The sequence below is a fragment of the Grampus griseus genome (assembly GCF_964374135.1).
Source record: "Grampus griseus genome assembly, chromosome: 3".
Taxonomy (NCBI): domain Eukaryota; kingdom Metazoa; phylum Chordata; class Mammalia; order Artiodactyla; family Delphinidae; genus Grampus; species Grampus griseus.
Window position 1 is genome coordinate 8877942 of NC_139019.1, and position 23196 is coordinate 8901137.

A 23196-nucleotide genomic window follows, 5' to 3' on the forward strand; every position below is an offset into this window, starting at 1 on the left:
GGTTCTGGATTGGACGCTGAAGGGCAAACAGCACAGAGGCGTCTGAGGGCTGAGCTGAGGGAACATGCACGGTGTGAGAGGAAGTCTCGTCAGTCTGCCTGGGGGTGTTTTTGTTATATTTGAAAATGGAGAAGGTGCTTAGGGCCGGCAGGGATGCAGACTTGCTGTCCAATCACTTACACTAAGCTGAGGGCCCTTCCCACACTGAATGAAGGTACATGTGGGGTGTAGGACCCTGAAAATCATGCCGGAATCTAGACCTTTGAAAAGTTGTCTGATGTGATGGAAAATTAGAGGAAACCTGTTATACAAGTTTAGACATATATGTTTTGATACAATATGGCTCGAAGAGGACAAGGGCTCTTAACCCAAGGGTCCCAGAACTAAAAATCAGGGCCCCCATGAACTAGGGCTAGGGGAAAACAAGCAAAACCCAAACCTGTATCTTTATTTTCATTCTCTTTTTTTTTTTTGCGGTACGCGGGCCTCTCACTGTTGTGGCCTCTCCCGTTGCGGAGCACAGGCTCCGGGCGCGCAGGCTCAGCGGCCATGGCTCACGGGCCCAGCTGCTCCGCGGCATATGGGATCCTCCCGGACCGGGGCACGAACCCGTGTCCCCCGCATCGGCAGGCAGACTCAACCACTGCGCCACCAGGGAAGCCCTTCATTCTCTTTTGTTACGAACTCAGGCAACAAGCTACAGTCGTATCAGCTGAACCTGTAACTCTTAGTCACGCTCCTGCTGTTGCAGATACCTCAAACTACAGTTTACATTCACCACCACTACACAGTGAGAGCAGTGATCATGAAATCTTGTGATTAAACCTCTAAATAAGTATAGCATAGTTTAAAGTACTATTTTGATAACTGCATTTCATACCTCTTATGGTGAGAAAACCTGTATTACAAGGAGTAAACAAAAACAAAATCGGGAAAAATATACAGGAAAAAATTCAAAAGCATTTGAAAAACGAGGAAACATAGATGGGCAGAGTGTAGGCGCTCCTCTTAGGAAAGTAGGGATTTCCTATGTAGGTCCTTCCTATGGTTTGAGCCTCAAATGTGGCTGTAAACTTCCCAGCACCCACCGTGGAGGGAAATACAGTTGCTGAGCTGCTGTAGAGGTGAGAGCTGCTAAGCTGCTCTTAGAGGTGAGAGAAGGGAGGGCCCACCCACAGGTGGAATGCTGCAGCGCTTTAGATATCGTAGCCTGATGCCCTGGGTTTGCTCCTTGGAGGGATGTTGCTGCATCTGGTACTACAGAGTATTCGTGACATGACGGGAAAGGCGCTAAAGAACTCGGGGAGTAACTTCCCAGGCCACAGGCTGCTGATGCGTCCGCCCACCTGCAGGTGTCACTCAGGTAGCTGAGTCTAAGGGCCGTGCCCCGCCCCCTCCCCAAGGGACATCAGTAGCAGCCCGCCCCTGCGGGTTCTCCCGGCAGCATCCTCCACCCTGGAGAAACCCAGGCGAGTGGCCGTCATCTGCCTGTCCTTTGGGCCACTTAACAGGCAGATCCTGAGGACCCCGCCAGCGGTCTCATGAAATAGTTGCTGGGTCACTTCTAGGGAGTGAAGAGCCCCCCTGAAAAGCGATTCACAATAGTTTACCTGGGGAGGAAGCAAAAGACGAAGGCGAAGAATTAACACAGTTTGGGAAAGGCGCGGGTTAATGAGGGTTTTTAGGCCAACGGGGGCATGTTCCTGATGCCGTGGAGACAGATGAGTAGCCACTGGAGCAAGGGGAGCTCTCCTGCCTCATCCATCATCCGGGCCCCGGGGCCGTGAAACCTCACCGTGGAATTTTCACAGGGAGGCTGTACCAAGGCATTTATCACTTTCTTCACGTGTCAGCTTGTCACATGTAACAATTAATTTGATGATCCCAAATTGGACCTGGCAAGAAGCCTCTTGATGATACGGCACGCCTGGATTTGGCAAAGATGAACACCGTTTTTTAATTTCGCCGGCAGAGATGCAAGGATCAATGGGGACGCGTTTGTAATTCCCACAGCACTCAGCTCGGCGGGCAGCTCACAGCCGCGTGGCCCCTTTTCCCCTAACAGCTGTGGTCAATTTTAGGAAGCGCGGCGTCCCAGGGTTGCTCACCGATCATTTACGGTTTTCAGAGGTGAACAGGACGCGAGGAGAAGCAGAAAGTGAGTGCCATCAATGGAGACTCAGTGGGAAAACAAGGGTGAATAAACTCTGAAATTATGTCAGGAAGAAATGAACATTTGATTGGGGAAACTGATTTATGATGAATTTCTCAGGAACACATTAACGGTGCCAAGCAAACTCCCATTGGACTAGACATTGTGAGCAGCCAGAAGAAATCTTATCTCTACCCCTCCGCCCCTCCTACAAGCAGCTGCTAACTAGACATTGTGAGACAGCCAGAAGAAATCTTCTCATCTCTACCCCTCCGCCCCTCCTACAAGCAGCTGCTAACTAAACCTTGTCCCTGTGGCATGGGAGGCAGCTGCTGGCTGCCACCCACCCCTCCCGACCCCCGCCAGGTCCAGATGCCCCGGAATGTCCCGGCCATCCTAAGGAAAACCATCTGGGGGAAAAACGTTGGCATCTCAATGAAGATGCTTAGCCACTGACAGTGAGGTCCTCCCAGCTCACACCCACCACCCAGCAATGGACCCTCACACAGAGTCTTTCTGGAAATTGCTCTTCCCGACCACCCTTTAAGGGACGCAGTTAGGAAGGAGCCCACAGAATGTCAATCAAAGAAGCTGCACAGCAAGACATTCAGTGTTCGAGGTACCGAAAAATCCTCTATACACGTCTTTATGCTCCCGGCCGCTGCAGCCGCAAAGTCCTGGCCATGAGAAGGGACAGCCATCCTTCAGAGCCACGTCCCTTGGTGAAATGTCAACGCCAAAGAAATACAGACAGACATGCCTTACATATCTGCGGCCTCACCTTCTTCTTGCTATCATGCTCTCCTCTAAAGAGTAAGCAGTTTACGAAAGAAAAAAAAGGAACCGTTTCCTCCTTCCAAAACAGTACTTACGAAAACAAACTTTTAAGCTGATAGAAGAGGAAAGATACCATATTAATAGTGCATTAGAGGGACTTCCCTGGTGGTCCAGTGGTTAAGACTTTGCCTTCCAATGCAAAGGGTATGGGTTCAATTTCTGGTCGCGGAGCTAAGATCTCACATGCCTCATGCCCAAAAAACCAAAAAAAAAAAAACCAAAAAAAAATCCCCCCAAAAACCCCAAACAGAAGCAACATTGTAACAAATCCAATAAAGACTTAAAAAACATAACCCATTAGATAAAAAATAGACGAATGTAAAAAACCATGGAAATTAATTCAATTCGCCATATGTGTATGTGTGTGTGTGTATCTATCCTATAAACATAATTTGAGCTGCATGAGGTAGTGGTACAGCTGGCCCAACTGAGGTCTTCCAAGTGAGTCGTTCTATTCCACCTTGATGCTGTGTAAGAACAATGCAGTGGCTGCAGAGCTGTGGAAACAATACTAACCTCCTCGGGCTCATCCTAACATGCCTATTGTTAAGCCCACTTCCTTGGGACACTTGGGGAGAAATAACAGATGAGAAACAGAGGCACATATAGGAACGATCATTAAGAATACCCAGGCAAGAGAGAAAACAAAACAGTTTGGGGCATTTTTAGCAAAGGAAAAGACAGCATGCTACAGTCACTAATTACCACATGGCACTTTGCGAGGAGAGATGATTTTGCAGGTTCTGGGCCAGATACTAAAGCAAAAGAAGAAATGTGTGAAACCAAGCTCCTGCCTTATTAAAAATCTTGGTCTGAGTTGGCTCTACATTTTATTATATGTCATGATCTTCATCCTCATTACGCTGAGTCATGACACCTGCAGTGTGGACAGGGCTCCTGAGGATATAAGAAAAGGAGGCTCGTCCATCTTGCCCCGCATCTTAAGGAGCCTGCGTGCCATCGAGTGCATCTGCCAGGCGTCCATGTGGAAGATTATTGAAGAAACGCTAAAATACAAAGGGTGCATCGTTCGGCGGCAGAAAGGCACATATAGCACAAAAGTAAACCTGAGAGATTTGCCATTGAGCACAGAGGCCATTTCACCTGTGCTACCCTAAAAATGTCATAGAATAATTTTTAGTAAAACCTTTAAAAAGACTTAAGAACACAGCACGTTTCATCCTGCTTAAGCCTGACATGGTTTATAAACACCTACCAGGAACTACTCTACCACCGAAGAAATGCAGAGGAGCTCAGTGAGGACTGAGCCGTCTCCCCAAGTTTCTGGAGGACAAACTTATGTTTTCTCATCTCCTCCTGAGTCTAGGGGAGTGCCCGCCACACAGCAGAATCGCCATAACCAGGTGAGGCTGTTGTCAATTCATGCTGTGCTGTTAGCTCTCTTCAAAGCGCGCAGATATTCATCGCCCTCATTCTGTTTTCACTATAAAAGTTCTGTAAGGGAAATAGACTGGTCTACAAATCTAGTGCTACAGATGAGGGGACAGGCCCCAAAGGTTAGCACTCTACCTGGGACCACCCAGGGGCCACGGGCCAGGACTCATGGAGCCGGCTCCGTCCCCCAGCCTGGGCCTTTCCCAGGCCAAGCTGCTTTACGCACACTTCAGGCAGACACGGAAAGCTGGTTCTTGAGGATGACGTGTACCTAAGTTGCTTGATTTCATGGTCATAAGGGTGGTCTAGGATTAAAAAGGAAGCTGAGAAGACCAACAGATAAACTAACAGATGAAAGGCCTGAGTGGGCCAAGCTCACGCTTCAAGGAGAAACATTTCTCCTTTCTGGTTCTGTGTCCCCCTAAGGAGCCCTTGTGTTCACCCCCAGGCCTGGGTTTTCAGTGCCTCTCATCCAGGACGATAGCCATCTGGGCACGAAGCCACGAGCTCTGAATGCCCAGAGATGCTCGGGGTAGAATGTCCTCATCTTCCCTGGAGGAGAGGAGGGGGTCAATATGAGACAGGAGGGGGAAGGGCACAAACTTTAAAAGAAAGACAGCCGTTGAGGACATGACATAAACTAGTTAGAACCAACTAGGTCCAAGATGGCGGACGAGCTTACTTCCACTAGACCTTGAGCCTCAGTGTACGTATCATTGTAGCACATCAACATGCTAAATGACACACCACGGGTGCCATGACAGTTCCAAGGCTGACCATAAAGGTCAAAAAGTGGGTGTTGGCCCAATTCCTGGAAATCCCCACCCCTTCCCCAAAATAGCTGGAATAATTCTCCCGCTCATTAGCCTATGAAATTACCCACCCCTATAAAAACTGACAACCCCGTTATCCCCGGGCCTCGTGCCTTCTGAGATGGCCCACACTCTGTCTATGGAGTGTGTTTCTCCCTGCATAAACCTTCTTTCACTTTACTATGGCTCGCCCTTGAATTCTTTCCTGCGTGAAGCCAAGAAGCCACTCACATGAGACCTGGGATGTGACTATCCTTTTGCGCTGCGCTCCGCTCCGCTCTCTTTCCTGCAACACATCGACCCTGCGGACCTGAGCCTCTCTCCCCTTCAGGCTCCTCTCTGACCCAACAAAGGCAACAAAGGCATTTCTCCTAGAAATCCACCCTTCACCCTTGCTGAAGGTGGGAAGGGTTTGCATTCGTTTACATATAATCACATTTGGAATCTCTGGCAAAATGAAAACAGACACTTCCATTCTTTAGCAGTATTTGTCTTGGGTCCATGTGACACCACCCTTCCAATTTAAGCCCTTCTTTCTTTTTTTTCCACTTAAAGTCGTAACAATTTAGTTACCTTGCTGCCAACTTCCTCTTACTTGCACTTTCCTGCTCTGATTTCCTTTCCTTGCAGCCGACTTTGGGGACCTCAGAGCTTCTTAAATTGAGTCTTGGGCCCCGTGTCCCCCATACTCGGGGCTGGCGCTTCCTAAGGGGATGGTCGTTTTCCGGGCTCTGGGGCTCCGGCTGGAGCAGCAGCTGACGTCACTCAGGCCGAGGGGGCGTGTCTGGGGTGGGGTGGGGTGGGGTGGGGGAACGTGCCCTTGTGGGAGGGGCCCGGGTCACTGTAGGGCTCCTTCAGCAGAACCCTGTGGAACAGCAAAGCCTGTTGACAACTGGGGTGGAAGGAAAATCACAGAATCTCTTCCATCTTAAATGAGCTTAGCTGGAAACCGGTATCTATTAATACAATCCTAGTGCTGAAAATAGATCTCCGGACTTTAAAACTCTAAGTAGAATTTTAGGCTCTCTTTTCAATAATTTCTCTCCAACTCCTTGTGAAAAGAGGGCTGGTGACCAGAATACAAGGGCCGGGCAGCAGAGCAGCAAGTCTCTGTTGTTGCTTTTAATAATAGTAAAGGACTTTTTTTTTTTTTAAAAGGACACTTTTTAAAAACTTTTTTATTTTACATTGGAGTATAGTTGATTAACAATGTTGTGATAGTTTCAGATGTACAGCAAAATGATTCAGTTATACATATACATGTATCTATTCTTTTTCAAATTCTTTTCCCATTTAGATGGTTACATAATATTGAGCAGAGTTCCCGGTGCTATCCAGTAGGTCCTTGTTGGTTATCCATTTTAAATATAGCTGCGTGTGTTTGGAATCATAGATTTGGGTTCAAATCCTACTTCCGTCAGTTCCTATCAGAATGACCTTGGGCATGTCATTAGCCTTTCTGGGCAAATTTCCTCACTCATAAAATAAGCATCCACCACCTTCCTTGCAGAATGGGAGGACATAATACGACTAAGTACATAAAGCACCTAGTCTATCAGTGGCTTGGATTTGTCATTTTTTGGCTATTAGACTTCTGAATGATGCTGAATTGCTTGTTTGATAGCTGGGACAATCTAAACTTCTCATTCCCCGAGGCCCGATTAAGATGAGACACAATCATAAACTCAACCAGCTGAGTGATAGATACTTTCTCAAAAGATTCAAGTCCCATAGAAAAAAGGTTCAATTCTGCTCAATGGACAGTTCTCACAGCGTCTGCCTCCTTCTCTCTGGAGTACTTATAAATATGTTGGTTAATCAGGAAGTTATAATTACTAACGAACAGCTAAAAGGTAAATTATTTATAACATTTTCTACCTTTTAAATAGTGTCGATACATTTCTGAAAAGCACACGGACTTTGTTAGCATTAGAGAGAATGGGATGGAGTCTCACTGCTCAAAGTGTGGTGGGAACGTGCAGCACCAAGGCCACCTCCCCTCACTGCACCCCCCCAAGCCCCAAGCCTCATCCCCGGAACTGAGGAGAAATGCAGTCTCAGGCCCCACCCCAGACCAAGGCATTTTGGCAAGATTCCCTGGTGAGGTGCAAGTGGGTTTTACCTTACTTGTCAGCTAACCAGTCATTCAGCCACTGTGTGTGTGTGTGTGTGTGTGTGTGTGTGTGTGTGTGCATGCTTGCATGTCTGTACGGACAGAAGACACAGATCTTTGGGACAAACCCACAACTAATATTATACTCAATGATGAAAAGTTGAAAACTTTCCCACAAAGATCAGGAACAAGGCAAGGATACCCATTCTCAAAACCTCTGTTCAACATAGGCTGGAAGTCCTAACCTGAACAATTAGGCCAGAGAAAGAAATAACAGGCATCTAAATCAGAAAGGAAGAAGTGAAACAGCTTAGAGATATGATCTTAGTGAATTCTAAAGGCTCCACCAAGAAACGATTAGAACTTATAAAGTAATTCAGTAAAGATGCAGGAAACAAAACCAGCACACCCAGAAATCAGCTACATTTTTATACAATAACAGTGAACTATCTGAAAAAGAAATAAAAGACACAATCCCATTTGCAATAGAATTGAAAATAATAAAATACTTAGGCATAACTTGAACCAAGTAGGTAGAAGATCTGTGCACTGAAAACTATAAAATATTGATGAAAGAAATGGAAGAAGACATAAATAATAGAAAGATACCCTGTGTTCACGGATTGGATGAATTAATATTGTTAAGATGTTCCTACTACCCTAAGTCATCCACAGATTCAACGCAATCACTATCAAAAGTCCAATGACACTTTTCACTTTGCTGCACAGCAGAAATTAACACAACGCTGTAAATCAACTACATTTAAGCTAAAAAAAAAAAACTGTCAAAACTACTCCATCTGGTCAGCTTTCTACTAAATCCACATGTGGCAAAGTTAACTTTAGTTGCAAAGGTCAAGCTCTTCCGTAGGAAGGAATGTTGTTAAAGAAAGGGAACGAATTAGCGCTCCTATAATCGAACTTAAACATTATCCTCGACTGCTATCTTTGAAAATGGGCACCCAAACCACAACTTGGCTGTTTCTACTCTGTCATCTTGGCTTTCGGTCCCTTCATTTTCATGCTTCCCATGATGCCACCCAAAAGGGTAAACAGCAATTACTTCTCTAAATTTAGTTAGCCTGGCCGAAGATGCTCTAAATCTCATTATCATCACACGGAGGGACCCGGCTACAAAGGAACTCGTAACAGATGTCATTTAGAACCTTCACCCCCCCACACCCAGTTTTCATCTTTTAAGTCTTGACTTACATAAGTTCAAAGTTAGCCAGAATAAAAAGTTCGTGGAAGCAGTCCAACTTCCGGACAAATTCATGGGGGCCCATGGTTACAGCCTTCTCTAGTGCTCCGGGGTGCCCTCACCAGGCTCTGCTCACCACCTCGAGCGCCCGGGAGGCAGCTGCCAGCCATCTCCCACCAGCAGACCAAACAGCCCATAACGACTGTACTCTATTTGCAAAATGCTTAGCCTCAGGCTTGACCACTATTCTTGAAGCCATTTCCACCAAGATCCTATTCTCGCTTCCCCTTAGCAGAAAACTCACCTTTGCAGAAAAGAGATGTCAACGGTGGAGCAAAAGTGGTCAGTGATCCGGGTGATCAGCTAATGTGTGACACTCATGGGCTCAGGACACTGACAGCTGTGTCCTAGGACTGTGGCACCAGCAGCCGTCCTCATTTCCTCTCTACCCCATCCCCTCCCGTGACTGCCTCAGGCCACCTCATTCCCAGGGGCCTTGGCTGTGTTAACAGAGGTGAAGAACATTCGGCTGGCTTCCTCCCTGTGTAGTTCTCCTAGGAGATGAAGAACCTTCCCACTACTTGCCACACATATATCCAATTGCCTACCTGTGAATCTGGTGCCCACACCTGATCGTAAGCTCTGTGAGAAGAGGGGTTTCGTTTTGTTCACTAACATGTCCCAGCTGTAGAGCATGGGGCCAGCACACAGTAGGTGCTTACAGAGGCGGGGGGAGTAAATGAAAAGCCTCGAGCAGGGGGGACATGGAGGTGTTCACCCTGGGAAATCACTAAAGGCTGCCATGTGGAAAAACACTGAGGCGCAAAAACGCTTTGTCCCATAAAGATGGAGAAGAACTGGGCACGGTGCAATTCTAGAAACTGAACCAGTGGTCTTTGGTCAGTTTTGATGGTGTCAACAGGGAATAACCTTTAAGAGGATTTGGCCTAACTTACAAATCCCTCAGTTTTTCATCCTAAATGGGTATGGGTTCAAACATGCACTCTGTGGGGAGTCTGTGAGTGCCCTTGGGAGGGGAACCTTTCTGTAGAGTTGGCTAGGTGCCAGCTCTTAATTCAGACCCTGCTCTGAATTGAGACCCTACGGTTCCCAAACCTTGTTCCCTAGGCTGTAGGCTGAGGTTCCGACCTCTGCTCTGCTTCCACTGTCCTCCCTGGACTTCCCTCCTCTTCTGTGTAGACCTGGGGCCTCCCACACCCCTTCCCCAGCTCCAGGAACCCTCCATGGACGAAGCGCATGACCCAGGGTACTGGTCTTTGCACCTGACTTTTCGACGTGCACACATGCACGTTACTGCAAACCACAGGGTACGAGTTAGGAAGAGTCCCGAGACCCAGTTCTGGCCAATGAGTTTGCTAGGGGGCTTCTGGCAAAGCTTTTCTTTCTCCTAAAAAGGAGGCAAGAAGAGATGCCCGTTTCCTCCTCTGGGTACCATACATCGGTATGTGAAGACGGGACCTGCTGTGGTTAACCCACCATCGGAGAAAGCTGCTGCAGGACCAGCCAGAGACACCAGTGGGGCAGGGCCGTCCTGGAAGGAAGACCCACCTCCCTCCCCTGCAGCCAGACCTACTCTGGGCCTTCTGCATGGGAGACAGCGCATGTCCCTGATGCCTGGGCCCATCTGCGCCGGGGTCATCTGCTGTTGGCAGTGGATGGCATCCAACTAATGTCTCTCTCCTCACCTCCCCGAGTGGTCCTGCTGTCCTCGAGTACTGCAGGCATGGCCCTCCAGAAAGTCATTTCAGTGTGCATCTGCTTCCCCAGCTATGAAAATGTGGGGGCTGGATTACAGCCATGGTTGCCAACCTTTAGTGCCTGAGGACTTCTTTTTTTTTTCTTTAACCTGAGGTAACATTCACACATCATAAAATTCACCATTTTAACCACTTAAAAATATAATTTGGTGGCTCTTTTAACATTGACTTTGTTACACAACCATTACTTCTATCTAATTTCAGAATACTTCCCTCCCAAAACAAAAGCCCAGACCCAGTAAGCAGTCACTCCCTATTCTGCCCAGCTCCTTGGCAACCAGGAATCTGCTATACGTAATCTGCATGGAATCTTCTCTTTGGATTCGCTTATTCTGGACATGTCGTATACATGACATCATATCATGTGTGGTCTTTTGTGTCTGGCTTCTTACACTTAGCATCATGTTTTCAAGGTTCATCCAATGTCATACCATGCATCCGCACTTCCTTTTTTTATGGCTGAATAATATTGCACTATATGGGTATACCATATGGTGTATATGGCAGTGTTTGGTTGTTTCCACTTTTTGGCTATTGTGAATGACGATGTGATAAATTCACGTACAAGTTTTTCTATGAACTTCTGTATTCAATTCTCTTAGATACACACCTGGGAACAGAACTGCTGGGGCTCACGGTAATACCGTGTTTACCTTTTGAGGGGCCAGAAACTACTTTCCTCAGCAGCAGGGCTTCTTTTGTTTCTTAAAAAAAAATTTTTTTTATTGTGGTAAAAAATGCATATCATAAAATTTAGCATCATAACCATTTTAAAGTGTACAGTTCAGTAGTGTTAAGTACATTTATGTGTATAAGTAGAATCATATAATATTTGTCCTTTTGTGACTCGCTTGTTTCAATTAGCATAAGGTTCATCCATGTTGTAGCAGTGACAGGACTTCCTTCCTTTCTAAGGCTGCACAGTATTCCATTGTATGTATATACCGCAAGCACTGTGTTTATCCATTCATCCATCAATGGACGTTTGGGTTGCTTCCACCTCTTGGCTGTTGTAGATAATGCTGCCATAAACATGGGTGTGCAAATAACTCTTGGAGACATTGCTTTCAATTCTTTTGGATATATACCCATAAGTGGGCAAGGGCTTCTTTTTAACGTAAAAATCTCTGTTGATCTCTACCTAATAGGTGTTTTGCTCATGGTATCTAGACCCTTCGAGATCTTGAGTGAAATCTGCCATCTTACTTCTCAAGAGCTCCACCTGGGAACACCTGGATTAGGTGACCTCTCAGGTACGTCCAGCTCTAAATCCAATGGTTCTGTGAGGATTTCTTGAGTATAATGCCATCCTCATGACTCTAGTCCACGTTAATGAGTATATCTCTGCCCCTAAGGATGTGCACAACCAGAAATCAAAGGCAATATCTTCCCTAGAGCGAGCTGAGGGCTCAACAGAATATGCCCACGAGGATGAAGAATTTTCATCCTCAACACTGGCCTTACCTAGCTCACCTCTTTCACCAGCCGGAAAATAAGAAGTAATCAAGTTAATAAGTTAATTAACAACATACCTCTAAAGAATCAAATTCTAAGCTAATTATTACTGATTCACTAAGTATTTTCTGAGCGCTATGCATTCTGACCCAGTTTAAGTCAAGGAGTTTATTTAAGTAGAGGGTTTGAAAATTTCAGGAATAGTCATTGTAATGTAATAAACTCAATAAAGGGCTCTTGTTTCTATGCAGTAATTCTTTTACGCAGCATTATTCTAGGTAGTTCTCCTTACATATTGCATCCTGTAAAATCCAACTGCTGGAGAGTTGATTTAAATTCAGTTTCTACGTTTATGTAATAAGGAAACAACTTCCTGATAAACAGCACAACCTTTGAGGAACACCGTGAACACGAAAGAGTGATCTGTTCCAAGAGGCTGACTCCAGTACAGATGAACAGGGCTGTGCCTGGAGAGGAAAACTGATTGCTCCATTTCCTTTCTTCCCTCTTTCTATCTGATAAAAGGTGGCGGGGAGCGTGGCAGTCTCTTAAGGAGGCTGGACGTCTGTGGAGGGGGAGGAACCGGGAACGGGATGCTCTGAAGCTCATCAATCACACCCCATTTCCGCATCCGTTACAGAACCTGAGGTTGAGCGAATACTGCCTCTGAGCCCGTGACCAACAGCACCCGGCGCTGGAGGGCAGCCGAGCCTTCCGTACTTTCCTTCTCATCCTCACCCTGGTGGAGTCCAGCCAGGCTCCCGTGACACAGGGATGTCCATGTTCTTCCTCCCTCTGTGGCACGGTGAGGTTTTGATTCACTACCTGCCAGACCCCAGTCTTCCTTGGGGCCCATCTACGTGAAAGGGGAGCTCAGACACCGAGTTCCTGTCAACGCCATTGCCCACGACTCCTGGGACACAAATTATCTGCGTCCCACACCAGCTGCTCTGTGTTCACTGGACAATTCTGGGCAAAACTTCTTCATGTACACAGTTGCACTGCTATTGATCATACTAAAATACAGATAGCCACAGGTTTTGGAAGACATGTTTAATTTATACTACATACAACCACAGAACTGGTATTGGAGCCACCGCCAATCAATCAGCGAGGAAGGCAGTCCTTGCGCTTCAGAAGGCCAGGGCATCACTGGGAAAGTGAGATAAACGTGCAAATTTTTCTATTTGCATTTATCTTTTACGTAAAGAACCAAAACCCAACGAACTAAGCTTTACCACTATTTACTACAGTCTGCAGGCTGACTGTCCATCACCCAGCCTCATGGCCCTTAAGGCTTTGGAGGAAGGAGGGGGGTCACCACCCACAGGTCCCTGCGCCCCTTCCTTTGCCACATATATAGGACACTGTCTGGTTAATGGGCTAATGAATTAAATTCTCTAGTTCTATCTCTGATATATCCCAAGCACCTAGATTTGTGCTCAAATGTGTAGTGAATGAATTTAAACAAACTGTGACAAAATGAACCTGTGGCTTCAAAAGATTCCTGCAAAAAAAATCCTCCAGAGGCTGAAGTTAACACCAATACAAGCACAAGTGAACAATAATAAAAGAGAAGAGCTCTCGCTTCTTGCCCTGGCACAGGTATTTCATGAACCACATTACAAACACCGAAGATCTAATCAGACGTGACAGGAAGCCACCCTTCTCCATAAAACCTGAAATCACCAGGAAAGACATTAGAAATTTAGATTTACATTGGAATCATTAATAAGAAACACTACCTCGAGGGTATTTGGACCTTCAGATGTTAGCTAATGATAATAAAAAGTCAATGGTTAGCAAGACATGTAAAATATTGCTTATTTCACCTTGATCTAATACATTAATATCCATTTTGTATACCTTTTACAATGTATATAATGGGAGCAAAATATGCATGTATAATTTTAAAATGAATATATACATATGGAGGGTGCAGGCAAAAAGCGTTTTTTTTAAATTGATGGAGTGCATGATCAAAGTTTGGGGCCACACCCCTGGTACAAGGCATCCACCTGGATGGGAAGGCAGGCTGCTGCAGTGCTCAGCCTGGGCAACCATAATGGATCGCACAGAAGCAAGAGTCACTTGCCACGTAGGTCTCACGGTTCACAAGTTATTGAGCCACCATTGCTGTTGGGATGTCACTGGAGCTGGGCACCACCCACCGATGCCTCGTGGCATTGAGGCGCTGCCTGCTTGTTATGGCTTGAATTGTGTCCCTACCCTTCACCCAAGTTTCTTATTTTAAAGCCCTAACTTCCAGTACCTCAGAATGTGACCTTATTTGGAAATAGAGTTGTTGCGTAATTAGTTAAGGTGAGGTCATTAGGGTGGGCCCTGATCCCATATGACTGGCATCCTTATGAAAAGGGGACATTGGACACAGACACGCACACAGCAAGAATGCCATGTGAACACTGGAGTTACGTTACCACCAGCCAAGGAACCAGGGGACGGGTCTGGAACAGATCCTTCCCTACTGCTTTCAGAGAGGGCAGGTCCTGCTGAAACCTTCATCTCAAACATCCAGCCCCTACGTGGGCAAACCTGACAGTGAGAGCTGCCGAACAGCAACTAGACTCTCCCCGTTTTCCTCACCAAGGCAGACAGGGCCGTCCATCACTATTTCACGCTGCTATGACATCCCTCCTCCTGTACTTTCTATTCTGAGTATCTTGCTGTACCACAAGCAGGTGACACCAGCTACCCCCCTCACAAGGACATCCCACGTCACTCATGTCACCACATCGAGACTCTGCCTTCGGCCGAGGGCAGGGGCCTGTGGCCCACGGCACTCCAGCCCCCAGGTCAACTGTTGCTGCCACGTCATGGGTCCTGCCTGCCGACACAGGCCATCCAAACAGCACAGGAGTTGGGAGCTGGCTGGCACTCAGCACTCCTAGTCCAACGGTATCTCCACACATCATAGGGAGAAAGATACATCCCTTTTAAAAGGCAGCTGACAACTAGCTTGGATATAAAAGATGATATTGTTGCAAAGTAAGGATGATGTTGAAATTGGCTCGCAAGCCACATGGTTTAGATCAAGTTCAAACACGCAGATAATGGCTTAGATAAAAATTCCCAGGCATACGAGCTTTTAACTTCAGCATTTTCAATTTTCTGTTTCTTATCTTCAGAATTAACTTTAACTGAGAGAACCATTAAAAATGGCCATAGATTACTATTTGACATCCGTTAGGCACTGACTTGTTCCCTGCCCCCAAATATATGAAATCCTTACCCCCAGTACCTCAGAATTTAACCTTTTAGGGAAATAGGGTCTTACAGAAGTAACTGAGTTAAAATGAAGCTTTTAGGGTGGGTCCTAATCAAATATGACTGATGTCCTTACAAAAAGGGGAAATTTGGACACAGAGACAGACATATACAGAGGGAAGGTGAAGTGACACAGGGAGAAGACCATGTGAAGACAGAGATCAAGGTGACACATCTACAAGGCAAGGCATGCCAAAGATGGCCGGTGAAGGAACCAATCCTGGATCTTGGAGTTCCAGTCTCCAGATCTGTGAGACCATACAGTTCAGTTATTTTAAGCCACCCAGTGTGCGGTATTTGTGACGGCAGCCCCATGGCAACAGAGCCTGCATCTGGTAATAACTGTTTCAGGCAGGAGTTATCAGTGACGGCTAAAAGCAGGTGAGAGTTTGATGAGAAACAAATACTCGCGGCACTTTCACGGTCATTCACAGACGTGCACATGGCAACAAAAATGATCGGCACGGATATGCAGGTGCCCGGCTGCCTGCATATCCGTGACTCTCTGCCTTCTTATTTCAGCGCTTATGCTGTGAAAGAGCGTCCTTTTCATGGTCTCCATGTAAAGACATCCCTTGTTTTGCAATTAACAAATATATTGGAGGAAACTGACACTGTAAAATTATCCTGTCTCTCCTTAAATTTTTGCCCACTAGTCGTAGTATCCGTCCGTGGATCCTGCTGACAACCACTGTGCTGTTTGCCTATTGGTGATAGTCTAGTTCTCGCCTTCCTTATAACAATATTAATTGGAATTCTTCTATAAAGAAGAGCTGTCCCTTCTCATTTATGTATTCAACTTATTTATATCAGTATGGACTCATGGATATCTATTTCACTCTATGGGTTATATTCCAATACTATCATTATTTATTTTATCACAAACTGTTCCGTCTTTGCCATTAGGTGTGTCTTCATGTTGGCTTCTGTGTTGTTTTGACATGTCCCATCCTTTTTGGAATTTTCCTTATGTTCTGGCACTACAAGTTGTTACAGGCTCATCTGGAATTCCAGGGCCCTGGCCCTGGAATTAACTACTTCTCCAAAACACCCCAGTTCACTTGATTGGGGAATGGTGTTTAGAAACCAAGATCCTGGCTCTAGGGATGCTCATGGCTACATGGTGCCAGTTCTTTTATGCCCTGTCAGTGAACACAGCTGGGAAGTACAGGTGCGTACACAAATCCTCCCCCACGTATATTTATTTATATATGTATGTACATGTCTGTATGTATCTGCTATCCATCCAACCATCCATCCATTTAAAACTATGAGTTCATACTAATACCTCCAACTCCAATTAAACACCACAAAGCCATTTTAGTCTTCCCCCTTTCCTATTTGTAAGCTTCTTTCTCTAACAGTGAGAAGTCTGACTCTTCATTAGCCACAAGATATTTACTTACTTGTTCAATTGTAATATACCCATAAAGCAATTTCAGAATTGCTAATCCAAACCCCTGAAGACGTATTTACTAACTGGAGTGTAGCATTTATGCACAGTTTTTTGCATTTCTTGTCTTTAGCCTTATAGTGCCCAGTCAAAATACTGTTTCCCAAAATACTATTATTGTACTTAGGTTAGGTCGCTCTCCCACCCACGCCTTTCAGTTGGTAATAGTAGCCTTTGTATTACAATTAGGTCCATCTGTTACTGTGTGTGTTCCATCTTGGATCTCTCCCACATTCTGGATGATTGGAATTGTTTGCTTATTTTGGGGGTATGTGAACACAAAACAGCACCACAGCCCTGAGTCAGAGCTGTACAAACTGCCGAGCTCAGAGAAGGGCTGCTCCCTTCCTACCCTTATTACCCCATCCCCACTTCCCTCTTCCTTCCACCCCTTTCCTACCCACCCCCAGTCCACACACAAACCCTTCCATTTCTACTTTACTCTTCCTGTCACCTACCTTTTAAAATATTTTTTTTACCAAGCTCGATTCATGGTAGGACCTCAGTACATGTTCACCACTACACTGTTTTTTAGTGAATCCTACTGACTATTGAAGTCCATTCTATGCTGCAATTTCTCTTTTACATAATGAAACTGGGCACTTCATCTTAATAGGCTCAACAGAAGGCTTTGAGGAAGATCAGAGCTTTCCTTGATTGGGTCAGTTCTGAGACGATATCTAGCAGCCACTCAGGAAAGTATTAGCTCATAACAATGAAGTCTCTTACTCTGCCTGGATAAGAAGAGCCATAGGTAACTAGAACTCAGCTCGATGGAATTCTTGGGAAACATTTTCAAATTTGTGCTACATTATTATTTTTTCTTTTTTTAAATGGAGCATTTCAAAACAATTTGGTGGCAGAAGAAATTATTATTATATCTGAAAAATTACCAGATTATGGGGAGTAAGAGTAACATAAAGACTTGCAAAAGAAGGTTACAAGTAAAAGTGTTTGGGGGTTTTTTGGGGTCACATAATAACCTCTTTAACGCTCCAGTTGTTCATTTTCTCTGTAATCAGTACTTGATTTACTGATTGTGGAAGGAAGCTGCCAGAGATGAGTCAGTAAATACAAAGCCAGTTTTAAATATCTGGGAAGGAAAGCAAAGAGTTTTGCAAATGCAGATCTAAGGAGGAAATTGGCATCTGAGACTGTGCACTTATTTTCATATCTGGAGAACACTTGGATCAAAACATGAAAAAATACAGAACTTTAGGATTAGGGTAATATGAATGTGGAAGTCACATGCCATGACATTTCCAAGGGAAATTAATGTAAAACATTAAATGTCTGACAAATTCTGGAGATGAAGAGGTCTTTCCACATGTAAAGTAAAACCAGCCCAGTGCCCTGAAACCCTGTTGTAAGCTGGAATTAGGCCATCTACTGATGGTAGGGCTGCACAGGTGGGATTATGGGCCTGAGGAATATGGAATAGGTTATGGGCAACCCCAGAATTAGTAAGTTTATTTTATAGAGGGATTTGGATTTACAGTCTGTTGATCCTAAAAGTATTTTGTCAGTTCAGGGGGCTTCTGTAGCCTATTAAGGACCTAGGCTTCCAAGTCAAGACAGGGTCAGGACTGAATCCTGGCCAGACCACTGACTGGCTACATATCATTGGGTCAGATAACCTCACTGGGCCTTGGTTTCTTCGTCTGTGTAATGGGCATAGTAATACCAACTTTTGGGTGGTGTGCACACTAAACCCAATGGGAAGCACTTAGTAAGTGCCTAGCACAAAACGGGTGCTCAGTTGGTACACACACCCCAGGGGCTAAGAGTAGGGGACTACGGACCCAGCTGCCACTCTGGAAGGCTGGCTCTGCCACTCACTCGCCATGTGCCCTTGGAAAAGTCACTTAACCGCTCTGAGCCATTGAAGTGGGAGTAGTAATCTGGAATGAGGATAATAATCGAGAACCAGCTCTCACAGAGGGATGAGAACAGAGCAGTTACAAGTAGTTCAAATGAATAAACACGGGCAGAGCACTTAGAGCAGGGCCAGGTCCGCTGCATCCTGTCACATTATCAATGACCGTTACTAACTATGACTAGTCAATTAGCCCACCAGAAAAACGGGGAGTGCATGGTGATGGAAATGACCTATTATACAGAGTACCAGGTCTGCTGTAGGGGCTTGGAAGAAATTGTATTGGCAACATATGCCAATAGCTTCAGAGTCTGCAGGGGCTTACCCCTTCTGTCAATGGTGTGTCCGGTGGTTTAACCCACAGCAGTAAAGAGAGAAGCCAAAGTCCAGAGGACAAGAGCTAACACACCATGAGGAACACAGTACAACAATTTGACTGCAGGGAACAAACATACTCTTGGTCACATGCAAACCCTGCCCTGTAGTCCGCCTGCTTCAAAACACTTCATGCCAACCACCCTTCAAAGTGGATAAGATGATAAAATCTAGAGAGCTGGGTGCTCTCTCTTTGCTCGTGCAATCGTTCATCCTCTAGCACATATATTTAAATTGTACATCTTCCATAAATGCTGTATTTCACCTCATGAGAAAAAAATCAATAGAAAGAAAACTAATGGGCTATTCTGTCCTTATTTCTAAACACGCTAATAAATTATCATCTGTCACTGTACTGACACTGTGTTATGCAGAGAAATAGCTATTTGTCCCTTATTCCACTTAAACTCATGCACATTTCATTAACTTTCCAGGATGTTTTTCCAGGCATGGCCCTCTGTCTCATCCTCTCTTCCTTCTTAGGGAACCAGTGGGTATGAAGGGAAATGACATCCTGGGTTTCCTAGAGGAGGAAATGACTACAGGCCACATGCTCTTACGTTCGGTTCCAAATCCAAGAATATTCTCACACACTGAACTAAAGTTTTGTTACAACTCTTATGCAGGCAAAACTTAACCTGGACTGATCCAAGTCTGTAAATTTTTAAAATGCATCTCTGCTGGTGCGAACATCATACACAGATCAGGCTGCCCGAGACCCCACTACGGGTGCTGTATGAAATATGTACGGTCCTATACTCCTAAAACCTGCTTCATCTCCTAAAACATCAGAATTTCTCAATTCTGAAATAAATTAGGCTCCAAGGTTTTCAGATACAGGACCATGGACCTGCAGTAGAATTCCTGATGTTACGTGCCAAACACAGCTTTGTGAAGATAGCCAGTGGAAAGAAAATTCTAGAATTTTCTTTAAACCACCTTCTTCTTTTATAAAACCAGAACTTAGGCAGAACCTTCCCGTTGCTGATCTCATGATTTAAAATGGGCAATAATCACTCAGAAACTTCACCTCAAATTTTGTCCTCCCCTCCAGTGACTGCCCTGTAAGTCATATCACATGAGGTTTTATAGAAAATACCCAACGGGGCAGCACATATGTAAGCAGACATGTGGGATCACCAAGCACATGCACGTCCTTCTTAGGGGGTGCGTGCTGTCAGCAGCTACTCTTATGGAAGCCTGCCCTGCTCTGGACCCCAGACTTGGGTTTCGTTCCTGCTCGGCATGGCAAGCGTATGGCCTCTGTGGACTTCAGTCTCCCGTGTGTAACCCAGGGAGCGTTCCACCTGCTATTCAGGACTGCTGGAATGAAGTACAGAAACACAGGTTGGCTGTCCTCCACTCTTCCTTTTCCCCTGACTGACACTTGTCTGGGGGCGAGTTATAAGGCAGAAAGCTTAGTGTCCACTTTCCTTTACATGGACAAGCTCACAGACAGGTGGGCATTGGTGGTGCATGTTTGTATGTTACAAGGCGGAAGGAAATGGACTTGTATCAAGGTCGTTGGACCAAACTTGACATCAGAATCACCAAGGAAGACAGGTGTAAACAGAGATGGTTGTGTTGTAGGAAGATGAGCTGTCGGGGACGCGGGAAGCTGGGGGCTGAGATGTCGTTTAAGGGCACTCGGTCACTCATAAGGGTGTGGCCTCAGTGATTCTGCTTGGCTGAAACTGGCAAAGCCCTAACGTTTGTAAACATTATTCCAATCAGTAGTTCTCTGCCCTCACTGCACAGAATGCCAGGCCCAGCCCAGAGATTCAACTAGTAGTTTGGCAGTGGAGGTTCAGGGCTTCTGCCCACAGACAGATGCACCCGCTCGGATTTATGCAGGCAGAGGGCGTGCTCTCGATGCCCTGTTTCTCCCATCTGGGAACACAAGCCCCGCCTCACTGCTCAGGAGAGGAAAAGCACACAGCACAGGGCCCACGAAGCCCAGGGGTTATCAGAAGCACGGAGCAGAGAACAAACATTAACGTTTAACTGAGTAACGGGGATTCGTGAGACATCTCAAGGTTCGCCAGAACTCTCCTACCTGGGGCTTTCCCACTCCTGGTCGTCTTTGTCCTTCTCTTCTCTGGTGTCTCCAGCATGCGGGTGTTTCTGCACAATTCGCATCCCACCGGCTTTCACTGCGGTGAAGACAAAGAGGGAATGATCAGTGTGGACACGGAACCACCGGACGGCAGGGGAACTAGCTCAAGGGTGTGTGTTTGTCCCATGGCCCCAGGTTAGCCCAGATCAGCCGGCGGCGACAGGGATTAACCGCAGAGGTTAAGGCTGTCAGAGGGAGATTCAATATGATGTGACACTCAACACTGTCTCTTATTCAGATCCACTTAGAAAGCTTCCAAGCCTCCTTTGCTTGTTTGGTCTCCTTTCAAGTACTTGGTAAGAGCAGTAGTGCAACCAGAGTATAAACCGTGTGGACACAGTGGCTGCTTGCTTTCGGTTACACTCAGCTTCTCGATGCAAAAAAAACCCCCACTTAATCCCTGCCTGTAGTATTTTCTCAAATGCCGATGCTGCTTTCAAAGGGGCGATACAGCCACAGGTGACACAGGACAGCTGCTGTGCACACAGCCAGAGTCCACTCCGGTGGCAACCTTTCCCAAACTGTGCTGTGAAACCCTAGAGTTGTCAGAAGTTTATTTGGTTTTTAAAAACATCCTTAGTGACATATAATTCACATACAATATAATCCACCCATTTAGAGTGTACAGTTCTCTGGTTTGGAGTGTATTCAGAGTTGCACATGATCCTTTTCAAACGTGTTCATCACCCTAAACAGAAACCCATCACCGGTCACTCTCCAATCCCTCCTCTCCCCCAGCTCCTAGCAACCAGTCACCTGCATCTGCCTCTTCTAGACATTTGACATAAACAGAATCATAAAATACATAGTCTTTGGTGGCAGGCTTTTTCACTTAGCATAATGCTTCCAAGGTCCATCCATGTCACAGCCCATGTCAGTACCTCACTCGTTTTCATGGCTAAATCATACTCCACGGCACACAGGGTGGACCACATTTTGTCATCCATTCATCTGTGGTGGTCATTTGTATTGTTTCCACTTTTTGGCTACTGTGAATAATGCAGATATAAACAACCGTGTATGTACAAGTTTTTGTGTGGACACATGGACATGTACCTTCATTTCCTTGGTACATATGTAGGAATGGAATAGCTGGGTCACATGGTAACCCCATATTTACCCTTTTGAAGGAACCCCAGATGCTTTCCAAAGCCATGGAACTGTTTACATTCCAGCCAGTAGGGGTTCCAATTTCTGCACATGCTCGCCAACTCTTGTTATTGTCTATCTTTTTATAGTTATTCTAGTGGGTGTGAAGTGGTGTCTTATTGTAGTTTGATTTGTATTCCCTTAATGGCTAATATGTTAATGATGTTTTGCAAGAGAAAAACATGACAACAGAAGTGGGGATTCTAGGATCTATTAAGTGTGGGAAATGCGAGGTTGAACAAATTAAATGTGTTTCCTCAAGACAGATTTTCTGCCTTTAGTGTGCATTGTAAGCTTTATATGGGGCATATAATGTGCCATCTTTCCCAAGTGTATTTCACCACAGAACTCCTCCCCCAGGTAATGCTGGTTATCATTCTTCAGGACTCTAGTGTTCCATGGGATAAAGTATGGAAATGCTGGCCTTATATCCAAAAAGCCAGCCCCACATGGCAGTCGCCTGTGCGTGTTTTAGGGTCAGCAAGTCCCTCCACGTACTCAGCTATGTGGTCTTAGATCAGTCAGCCACTCAAAGCCTCAATGCTTCATCTCCAGAAAGGGGATAAGAGCCACGTCCTAAGATGGAGAAGTTTAGATGAGAAGAGAGGCTGTTGAATCCTAACTCCCAAAGTGATGCTGTTTGGAGGTGGGGACTTTGGAAGGTGCTTAGGTCATGAGGGTGGAGCCCTCATGAATGGGATTAGTGCCCTTACAAAGAGACCCCAGAGAGCTCCCTCACCCTTTCTGCCAGGTGAGGACAGAGCATACAGCCGTCTGTGAACTAAGAAGCAGGACATCACGAGACACCGAATCTGCTGGTGCCCTGACCTTGGACTTCTGGCCTTCAGAACAGTGAGAATGTCTGTTGTTTATAAGCCACCCAGTCTGTGGTATTCAGTTATAGCAGCCCAAAAGGACGAAGATAGAGGTGCTCAGCAGCCTCCTGGCACTTGATAGAAAGTAGAGTGTATTAATGGAGCTCATTGGCCCCACGTTCAGGTGTGGGGCTCAGGGTATTCACCCTCCCTCCTCAGGATAGCCACTCTATGTTCTGCCACAGCCCTGCTCCGACCACACAGTACAACCAGCTTGCCAGGCCACATCCTCCGGTGTTTCAAATTACGTTGGACCCTGCTGAATTATGAAAGCCCAGGACTGGTTTCTTTATGATGCTGCGGACAGGAAGGAGAATGTGAAAC

The 23196-nt window shown here is 45.8% G+C and overlaps 1 protein-coding gene across 1 annotated transcript in view; it reads right to left on the reverse strand.

Moving 5' to 3' along the window:
* Positions 1 to 23196, reverse strand: part of DAP (death associated protein) — a 62115-nt gene that overhangs the window by 28271 nt on the left and 10648 nt on the right. Inside the window, exon 2 of the mRNA XM_082652505.1 lies at positions 20789 to 20885. Coding sequence (XP_082508631.1) covers positions 20789 to 20885 — 97 coding nt within the window. The remainder of the gene's footprint in view (positions 1 to 20788; positions 20886 to 23196) is intronic.